The 11,595-nt window shown below is 32.0% G+C and overlaps 1 protein-coding gene across 1 annotated transcript; it reads right to left on the reverse strand.

Moving 5' to 3' along the window:
- Positions 1-5,516: 5,516 nt before the first annotated feature.
- LOC139437337 (olfactory receptor 14I1-like) lies at positions 5,517-6,122 on the reverse strand. Its single transcript, XM_071211062.1, has one exon. The coding sequence runs from the start codon at positions 6,120-6,122 to the stop codon at positions 5,517-5,519; it is 606 nt and encodes a 201-aa protein (XP_071067163.1).
- Between the last annotated feature and the right edge of the window lie 5,473 nt (positions 6,123-11,595).

An 11,595-nucleotide genomic window follows, 5' to 3' on the forward strand; every position in this document is an offset into this window, starting at 1 on the left:
ACTCTAAACCAAGGTCTAATCTAAATTTTGAGGACGAGACAGGAAACCATGGTGCATAAGGCCTCACCATGGAAGGTGATATTAGGGACCTTGTTAACTTAAATATCTGATGAATATATATGTATTGTTTGAGGTGCCTTAATATTGGAAACTTTTTTTGTTTCCAGGGGAACCAAGTGTTTCCTCTGGAATTTTACTTCTTATATGTGTACCCTATCATGACACTGTCTCAGTACTGGAAGGCATTCAGGTAGGCTTCCACTTACAGATCAGAGCTGTGCAATAAATAATTTAGAGAACCAGGACAGGTAAAAAAAATTCATATGAAAGCTTAAGAAAAGTGGTCCCTTGCTCTCTAAAACAGACCCAATATAAAATTACATTTTCCTAGCCTAGCAATTTTTGAAGCCCATGGGTATATTCAGTCCTCCTGCCAGGCCTTATCAACGTTCTTGAATAGATTTTGGTCATAACCTTCATCTGCTGATGTCTCAGCCTAAAAAATAACTGTTTATTTAGAAAACACCTCAAAATGGTACTCATTTAGGTCAATGTTGTGGTAGTCTATATTTCTTACTAGGTCCTAAAAACCAAGAGGTGGGTTTGAGGAGACTTGCACCTGAATAAAAAACCTGCGTGTGATTTTTCAGTGCTTCCCAGAAGCATTTACAAAGTCTTTACTGGCAGCCATATTGGGGAAAGCTGCTTTCCCACACAGACTTGGTGCACAACCAATGCACTGTCATACTTGAAGGGAGATGCAGGCATGGACTCAGGACCCCTTGCCTGGCCATGGCTTTGTGCATATATGCATTTCTAGGGGAAGTGCCTCATTCAGAGGTCCCTTTCTCAGGGAAACAAAATCAAGGCCTTCTTCAGATACCTCATCTGAGAACTCTATGTCTTGAAGGAATGTGGACAAAACCTTAAGGAAATTTTCTCCACTCAGGCCTTCAAAGTCCATTTTTAAGGGGCACAAAATCAAAGCCTTCTTCAGGTACTTCATCTGAGAATTCCATGCTTTGAAGGAATGCAGAAAAAATCTTAAGGAATTTTTCTCTATTCCTCCTCAGGCCTAAGCACTGTTTCACTCCTAGATCCCTGTCTCTTCCTACCCCACAGTCTCTGGAACCATAAAACAGCAGAAGCCTTTGTTTTAGTCACCATCAGCAGAGAGTGACCCCATGTCAGTACTGATGAATCTGACCCTTTCCTGCTAGAGTCATTCCATGGGGAAATGAACAGGTGAGAGTAGCCATCTTTCCTTCCTTTATGCTCTTTTTTATATTGCCATAGTAAGTGATTCAATCCTTCAATGTTTTCTTCCATATGGTCCTTGAATCTTTTTATCTAATACTTTGAACAAATGGCTTCTCAGGTCAGCTCTGTCTCAGCTTCACTTAGTCCCTCAGATTTTGATACCATTAAAGGTGAAATATCCCCCAATTAAAAAAATATTTAATTTTCTCTCAGCTCTTGACACCCTCAAGAGTGCAAATATGTCTCACTTAAAAAAATCATACAAAAAACTATCATTTCAGTTTACCACTTCCATGAATATCCATAGTCAAAAAAAATATTCCACTTGGTATTTTGTCCTCCTAAAATCATAATTCTATCCAATAAAGTAATACCATCATATGTATAATGAGTGCTTAGAATTATTTTTCCCAAACATTGTGTACCCTTTTTTGAAGGAAAATATGCATCATTAACTCTACACCCAAAACTCAACCATTTCCTTGGTCTTTTTTTGAATAATTTAAGGGCATAATGAAAATATATATATATTTTAAATATTAACTTTCATTTTTTCAAATATAATTTAGGTTAAATAAATATGAATGTATGTGGTATAGTTGAAGTAATAAAAAAGAGACCAATGTAACAGAATAAATGGAACAGTTACAAATATGCTCTTATACAAACACTTAATACATAACAGAATTCCTGTTTGGCAACAAAATAAAAGTAATATTTAAATTTCAATAAGTGATGTTTGAGCTGTTGTATAATCAAAACTTTCCTACCTCTAAAAAAATTAAAAATGTAAGTTAAAGGGACAAAATATGAAAGTCAAAACTGTAATTATTTTATGGTCTAACAGAAGATGTTCTTCAGGACAGGGTATTTAAGGAGAGTTTAAACAATAAATAAAACACAAATTACAATAAAATATTTATGAATATCATTTTATTATACCTGAAAATTCTTTTCTTCAAAGGAAATAGACAAGCACAAAGTTCTATGTAACAAACTGAATTTATCTGCCACACATGATGTAGATAGAAATTACACACCTTGAGGATTTCCATAATAAAATTAAAGTATATTAAAATTTAAAATCACCATAATATATGTGTGTAGGTATGTGCCTGTGTGCCTGTATATGCATACATTTAGCATCTAGAAAAATTTTAAATATCTGACAATATAAAGCATTTTTAATAAACTGAGGAAACAAAACTCTAAACTTTTTCTGATGTAATTTGTATAACCAGGTTAGAAATAGTGTGGCATTGTATCATTGCACTTAGGCTATCCTATATCTGAGTGAACTTTCAATTCTCGGTGTAGAATTAGTTCTAATTCATGGTTAATGTCCTTTGTATGGTAACTAAAGTTCTTCTGTCTGGAAGCAAATCTAACTGAACAGCCTCTACCCAAGTGTATAGAGAAAAGTGTTTGTGGTAAAGAAAATCAAGTCTCTGTATTTACTCTCTTCCTTTTGTTTTTTATTGTTCCTATGTTTGCTTCATGTTTGAGCTTTATAACCATGGTGTACTTGAAGAAAATCCTCTGATAAGGAGGATTGTTAAAATCTTAAGAATAATGAAAGCTATGTGAAGCATATTCTATTAAAATCTAAGATTGGTACAGGCAACACACAATGGGTATAAATTATGAACAAGAAATACATTTTGTATTAAATGACCACTGATACTAGGGTTCCTAGGATAATGCAGAATTTAAAGCCAGAGAGGTAGTTACAGATGGAAATTTTTAATATTAAAATCTATAGTTAATTCTTTTAAAATTTACTCACACCATCAATTTATATTTCCAAGAAGTATGGTATTATTTTTTCTAATGTAATAGATAAATGTGTATGTATCTATTCTTGTGGAACAACTTTGGACCTTGTTAAATGCTCAATATTTGAGAATTATCACGTGAGTTATTGGCCCAGCTGAATACTTGGTAAACAACCATGTGACAGGTGAATATAAGAACAGGATTAACATCATGAGCTGTGTTTTACTAATTCGTTAATTTGCCAATGGATGGTTTGTTTCCTTTTTTGGATATCTTTAAAATTTAAATTTTCTAATCTCTAGAATGATGGGTGGAGGCAGGGGGTTCTAAATTAGGACACATGGCTCAACTAGATGAGAAGCTAAGATTGTAACATTAACATAGCAAATAATTGAAAAATAAGGCCATAAGGGGACATGTAAATACTTTCAAGATGAAGCTGTAGTTCCAAGTTCCTGTGAGAATTAAACAATTGAAATATAATCTGGTTATAACCATTGGATTATCTGTCATTTAGAAATCATTTAGCCATTTTTAAAAATGAAATGCACACATCTAAATATTATATTGCCCCTCAAAATCTTTCATAAAGGGACCAGAATGTAACTCAAGTTCTTGAACACCTGCTTCCCTGTAAGACGTTCTGGTTTGATCCCCAGTACATCCTAGAAAAAGAAAATAGATTTTCTATAGATATTTAGTCTAAGATGAATGCATTTCTCTTATCATGATGTAGGCACCATCAAAATAATTTTAAGGAAAAACAAATGTGTGCATATCATTGGTGAACATATTAGGAAGACAATGATAAGTGTACTTAATTTAAAATCAATGTAGTAAAATTGGTGCCCTGTGAATGGAGGAGGGAGCCTTAGGTGATAGTATGTGTAGAACCAGGGTGATGAATAGATGATTTTGGACACCTTAAAAATCAGAAATGTATAGCCTTTAGGAAAGGAAAGAACAGGCAATGTTACTTTGATTGTGACTTTACATAGAGAAATTCAAATCCGTTAACCTCATCCTGCTAACTCAAGGAACACTCAGCAGGCAGCCATGTGCAGATCAAAAATATCTTGTTTATCAAAGTAGATACTGAGAAAATTGTCAGGGGGAAACATGGGTAACATTTATGGATTGAAGCCTGAGAGGAAGGAGATGTGCTTTGTGATATTGCTGGGACACCACAAATCATATCTTTCTCCAGACCTTTTGTTTAGTTATTTACATATAACTAAACAAAACACACTAGCCAATTACCTCCAGGGTACAATGTTCCTCCACAGGTTTCAATCATCTAATTTACAATTGTGAACAAACATCTCAATAAGCACAGCTTTGGTAGAAATTGAGATTTTGAATGAGAATAAACATAAAGAAATCATTTTAAGTGAACTTAAGTATGCTAAGACAATCAATGAGAGAGTGTAACATTTTAATATGTCTAAGTAATAAATTTACAGAGATAAAGGAGTATTTTTTATCTGCATGACACTGTGAGAAATATATATTAGACACTAAAGAAAGAGTACTAGGGGACATATATACACATATATTTGAAGGTCATTTCATATGTTTGAAGAAATCTTAAATATATTTCTCATAATATGTATTTATAAAAATACATTGAAAATATGGACAAACTAAATGATCATAGTACTACTGAGATACAAATGAAATTGATGACTAAATACTACAAAAATCAAATCTAAACAAAAATTTTTCAGGAATAGAAAATTCGAGTTTTCTAGTTAATATATCATACTACATGCCAGCACCTTATTTAAAACACACAGAAATAGTAAATATCAAGAAATGTGTAAAATAAAATACTATATATCAAGAAATGAAAGAGACAGAATCTGAAGACTGTTATATTTTTATCAGGAGCCACTGAGAAATAGAATTCAATCAATTTAGATAGATAAATGTCTGGAGGAAATTAACCTGGACAGAAATTCTTCAGGGAACATAATCATTAAAGGCATGTTGAGCTATAAAGATTTATTCACACATGCAATGATTTACAAAGGGTATAGCTAATCTTTGTAAGGATGCTACTTGAATATGAATGAGTCAGTGATACATTTATCCAGGAAACAGTTGGTAATAAAACTCCAGTGAGAACAAATTTTAAGAATAAATATGACAGATCCTCAATTATCAAAATATTTAAAATAAAATTACATATTTCAGAAATAGGATGAATATGAGCAAATCCACACTTTATTAGCAGGATTATTACTTTGGATGACAGGAAGACTGTTCATCATTAACTTCAGATATAGATATCATGGTTTTTTTCTTATGATGCCATACTTTGTGGTTTTAAAATGTATAGCAGAGATTTCTAGTTTACTGTCACATGTTAACAATAAAAAAATGTAAAGAAAAGAAAATTTTAGATATTTTATAGGGATAGATTCAAATTTCAAAAATGTATGTCAAATATAAAGTCCTTTGAAATTTTACTTTTTTTTTTAACCAAAAAAATTCTTCCCTGGGAATTCAAAATATCTGTGGAACATTTTGCCTAGAGCAGTGTTAATCTCTCTGTTCCGAAGACTATAGATGAGGGGGTTTATAACTGGGGGCACCATGGTATAAAACATACCAGTGAGGAGATTACTGAGAGATGCTGTATCTGCAATGGGACCTAAGATAGCAGTAATTCCAGAAATTGTATATATAAGGAGAACGGCCAGCTGTGGAGTGCAGGTGGATAAGGCTTTATTACGGGCTTCCACGGAATGCATCCTAAGCACCATTGTAAATATATTACTATATGACATAAACAATAAGGCAGAGCATAAAAAGCTCAGACCTACACTAAAAGCTAGGATAGCAAACTCAGAAACACGAACTGCTGAAGATGCAATTCTCAAAATTTGAGGAATATCACAGAAATACTGCTGGATCAAATTCGACCTTGTGAAGGGAAGCCTGAACATGTTGCTTGTGTGGATGGCAGAATAGATTAGTCCACTAGCCCATGAGCCACCAGCTGCCTGTGTGCACAGACTTGGGGTGATGGTGAGCCCATAGTGCAGAGGGTGGCAAATGGCAATATAGCGGTCATAGGACATCACTACAAGAAGGAACAGCTCTGTGGATCCAAAGAAGATAAACAGGAAAATCTGAGAGGCACATGCTGGGAGAGATATCAATTTACTGCCTGTCAGAGAATTCACAATGAATTTGGGAACAGTAACTGAAATGCAGCAAAGATCTACCAGGGATACATTTCCTATAAAGAAGTACATTGGGAAGTGTAGACGTGGGTCAGTCACAATGACAATAATAGTTAGAAGATTCCCAGTCAATGCTCCTAGGTAAATCACTAAAAATAGCAGACCTTGTGCAACTTGTAGCTCCCATGAGCTTGAGATATCCATGAGGATGAATTCTGTGAAGATGGTGAGATTGCTCATATGTAATTTTATGTGCTGCAGTTTCCCTGGGAGGCAAGGTTTAATATTATAAAATAACACAAAAGAGCAAAATGAAGATAATCTACAATATCAACTATTAATAAGCAAACATTGGCATTAAAGTAAAGCTTCTCACCTGGAAATCAGGATAAAGGAAATCAAAACATGGCAATCTTTTAAAAAATCAGTAAATGCATAATTTTTTGTTCCCTATCCTAGCTCTGCTGAGATATAGTAAATTCAACATTCACCAGATAATAGAATCTAAGCAAATATAAATATTTACTATGAGATTTAAGGTTGAACAATCTTTCAATGATTGAACAATATTTAAGATATTTCTTAAAATGAATTTTAAACCTAAGCCTGAACACTTTCAGTGATTACTTTATTTCCACCATGTCAGATATTAATGCAGACATGCCCTGTGAGAAAGTATGTACATAGATGAGAGGTTTTTACCACTACACAGTTGTTATTGAACCTCTTCATGGGGAACTAGGATGACTTCTGACATCTCCACACTATGCAAAATCACCCAGAAATTGTTTCTATTACAAAGTTAATGAATAGTTCTAAGGATCTTCTGAGATTTTATTCCAAATGATACAAATGACTACTACTCATTGTTTTTAATTTTACTATAGAAGAAATGTAAAATGAATTCTTTCTTTCCTCCTTTTTAACATATCCATAAAATTACATTTGATTTGTTTTGGAGAATAAACCTAGAGTTTCCTTTTTTTCATTCCTTTTAACTTTACACCTGACAATACTCCTACAAAGATCATCCTTTCACCATTTCCTAAGAATTCCAGTTTTTGGTGAGTGGTTCACATTCTGCCCAGTCTTTACACCATATACATTTATGGTTGCAGAAAACTCTTCAATCATGATTATGCTAGCTATAATATAGTTAATTGTGCTTGTCTTGAAGCATTACAGAATGTAAAGAAATCTTATTTCAATATTATGTTTTAATACTAAATCTAGTTATTCTGAAGAAGAATTGTAGTAATATTTTATTTTCATTTGTGGGAATCCTAGAACTAAAAAATTATGATTATATATGTTCAGAAATTGTATTTTACTAATATTTTATTTATATGAAATCCCTCTGTCTTTATAAGTATATTTTACAAATTCAGCACACATTTTAATAAATAGTAATAATAATGTTGACTTGCCTACATTATTTTTCCATGCGAATTTCTACTCATTACAAAATATTTTGTACAAACTGTTTTCTATAATATCTGTTCTAATAGTCTCAATTTCTAAAGTATAGAAAATATGATAAGGAGATAATTTATTAAATACCAAAACATTACTCAGTGGTTAAGGTGGTTATGTTGACCAGTGGTGCATGTTACCGAATTATTCCAGACTTACAATTTTTTATTATTACTATTTTGTTTGCTATTTACTTTATCAAAACCATGCATTAGCACTTGATCAAATTGTCCTTCTTATGTTCCATCTCATCACATAACATCTTTCTCCTCAGTCTATAGAAATTTTCAATTTTATTTATACTAAATTTACCACATAGCTTCTCCTTCAAAATCCACCGTATTGGTCAAATGAATAGCTACGGCCATAGAGAGAGGTCATGGTTTTTCTCCTATTCCTTGTTTCCTCAGGGATCTTTAGTAAACATTTCACTATTTAAAAATATGAACAATAACATACAAGGTAGGATTGATAATTCCTTGTCAACTTTTAAAATGATGATATATGAGAACATATTCAAACAATCGGGATAGAGTATAGCTGCTTCATAATATCCAGCAAATAAATATAGAAATTGCTCATTGTAAAAAATATACTTGAAATCTTGGAATTTACATTGATGTTTTAAAGACTATTTTTTTTTATGTTGCTAGATTTTCATGAAATGCTGTCATAACTCTCTTTTTATGCCTGTAAATTTCTTAGCTCTTATTTTGAATCTAGCTCAAAATATATCATATTTTTGCTGCCTCCACTAGTTCAATTACAAAGGAATTGGGTTTCAATATATTTCCAGTCTTTTGAGTCAAAGTTTACATTCACAGACAGATCTTCAAGTATCGTATTTTAAAAAATAACATAAAATAAGCCATCAGTAAAATCCAACCTATCTTATGAGCAAAAATTTGTCACATGGGGAAGAAATAATTAACAAATGATGTGAGGCATAGCAGTGCTGTGTCAGAGAGTTATTCTTTCATAATATAAATGAAACTAATTGAATAAAATAGAAAAATATACCTGGAAATTGAGAGAAGATCATCTTCCCTAACATGAATATATATTTGAAATAATTAAATGATTGGCAAAATCCATGATCCTCAGTCTTCCTTCACTGAGTAAAATTTATGGAGTCCCTTCTCAGGTAGATAGATTTTTCACAACCTTCCTGCTTCTGAATTCTTGAGTACATGTATTTTTTCTTTAGGATAGACACATATGGGTCATGACTCTCATGAGTATTGGTTAACTGTCAATTTTAATCTCAAGAGAAACAATCTCCCCTTAACTTCAACTTTATAAGTATTCTTTCCCTATACCCTTGAGATAAATTACGTTTATTTTGTGTTTCTACAAAATAAATTAGTAAATAATCTTTCGTAAATGTAAGGAAAGAGTTATTTCTTTTTTCCTCATTCAATGTATTTGAAATATTATACCAGATATATACTTACAGAAAATAGAGAATGATTGCTAACCATAACAAAGTACATTTTTTGAAGATGTGGTATTAACATTATGGCCTTAAGGAAAATCATATGTGAATTAAAAATAACAGAAAAAAATAAAAACCAATTTGACCAGCAGCTACTAAATTTAAAGAAAAGGCAATAATGAAGAATTGAATTTAAAAGGAACATATATAATCATTAAAAAATAAAAAGGTATTTTGTGGCACAGAGTGGAACTCTTATTCATCAAATGTATTTTGAAAAATCCTCACACATGGATGTTACCAATAAACTTAGGTTTCATTCAAAATGTAAGTTATTACCCCTCAGAAAACTTTCTTAAGGAAGGATTCAATAGTCATTGTTCCAAAATTATTTATTAATGACTGGCAACCTGGAGAGCAGACTAAGAAATTAGGTGGAAAACCTTAGAAAAGAAAGCTCAAAAATAAATGTCTCTAAGTAACTCTATAGTTTACCAACAAAGTTATTCAAATCAGGTGGAAGTTTGGTGAGTAGTGATTGAAAGTCAAATCAATGGAAGCAGAAATCCTCTTTTAAATTTTGACAACTGCAAATTTCTGAATTAATAGAACACATCTGGATTCTAATATTGATTTTTTCATTCAAACTGCTGCAGTTTGTTCTAGGTTGAAGAAGTTTCAGCTGGAAAATAGGTTCACAGAGTGATGCAGGTCTTCCGAATACTGTATATTTCATTATACATTACCAAAATAATTCACCTTTATTAAAATTGAAAGAGACCAAAGCAGTCATATATGTTACACCACAGCTTTGGTTTTCAGACTAAGAAATGACATTGTAGTTTAACTATGATCTCACTCCTGTAATTCATATTATATAGCTGTGCTTTGTTACTTATTAAGGAAAAGTGTAGTCAGTCACAAAGTAGATTTATTCACTCCCTAGCAAGCTCCTATTTCTCACTCCTTAACATGTTCTTGATTTTCTTCTTCCCCTAAGGAGACATACAGTGGACAGAGAAGCTTGAGACAAAGGGCACTCTAAGGAGCAACCATGAGCTCAATCCTTCTTCCCTGCTTTGGTGACCCCAGTTTACAGGTGAACTGAAATAATAGCATCCCCATCCCCACTGCTCTTTTTCTAGTTTTAATAAAAATCCTTGCCTCCTTTATTCCAGGTGGCATATTTGAGACTTGCACTCATCACCTCCGCTGACTTCTTAATAAACTTTTCCTTTTTGTGATCAAGTGTTGGTGTGGATATAAATTTTCTGCCCCGGGCAAGGACCCAGAGAACCAGGGAGTTTCCCCTTCAATATCAACATCCATCTTATCTTTAAATTTCTTACTTTTGGGGAAACTTCATGCTCATGTGGAGGACACAAGTTCTTTAAAGTTCTAAGTTCATTTGAGTCATAAATTTTATCAGTAATAAGTATTTTTGTTTGTTTTTTTCTACTGCACCATTTCATAGAAAAGGTTTGCAAATACCAAAATATTTGTGCTGTAGTCTGACTTTTAGTAACAACTCATATTTAATTATTGGCCTCTGTAAATTTTTCCATTTTCTTTAATTCTTGTAAAATCAAGGAAGGGGTAAACCAACTTGATCGATTAATTCAAAGAAAATCTTTTACTTTTGTCACTTTGTCTTTTTTCTCACTCTTTTATATCACATTAATTTGGACTCTTTCCTTTATCATTATTTTTAATTAGTTTCTTATTTTTTATATTTAATGGAAGTTCACTTTGCTCTTCTCTTCCTGAATTTCTGAGAGGAAATTGTAGTTCATTGCTTTTAGACAATTCTTCTTTTTAAGAATAAACACTAACACAAGTAAACTTCTTTCTACAGATTGCTTTATTTCAACTCTCTTTATATATTTAATTTTACTATGATTCAGTGAAAGTATATAAATGTGTGTTTTAAATTTTCTTTTAAATTTATTTTGACTCACAAATTTGATAAATTTATGTTCTGAAATTTCTAAATATTTTGTTGATGATGTCTAATTTAATTTCATTGTGGTCAGAGAACATATTATGCAAAATTAAGTCTTTTTAATCATGGATACATGTTTGATGGCTCAGTATGTGTTCCATCTTGGTATATTTTCAATGGAAATGCTAATCAAGTTGTTTTGCTCACATTAAATTAAAATGTGGAAATGATACAGGTGTGCATCAAAAAATTGAAAAATGTGTGGTTCTTTTATGGAACAGAATAGTACTTTTCTAAGTAATGGAAAACTGACATAACCAACAATATGAATGTATTTCAGAATTATTATTTTGAGTTTTTGAAATAATACCTTGCACCAAAGTGTGACTATAGCATGATGTAATTTATGTAAAGTTTTATGGTAGAAAAAAAATAAACAGTTATAAAATAAATAAATCATGGATTAGTAGTTACACCTGTGTAATGGAGAATTTTTTTTTATGATTAAGTAGGAAAGT

The sequence above is a fragment of the Dasypus novemcinctus genome, chromosome 22 (assembly GCF_030445035.2).
Source record: "Dasypus novemcinctus isolate mDasNov1 chromosome 22, mDasNov1.1.hap2, whole genome shotgun sequence".
In the NCBI taxonomy this organism is placed as follows: Eukaryota; Metazoa; Chordata; class Mammalia; order Cingulata; family Dasypodidae; genus Dasypus; species Dasypus novemcinctus.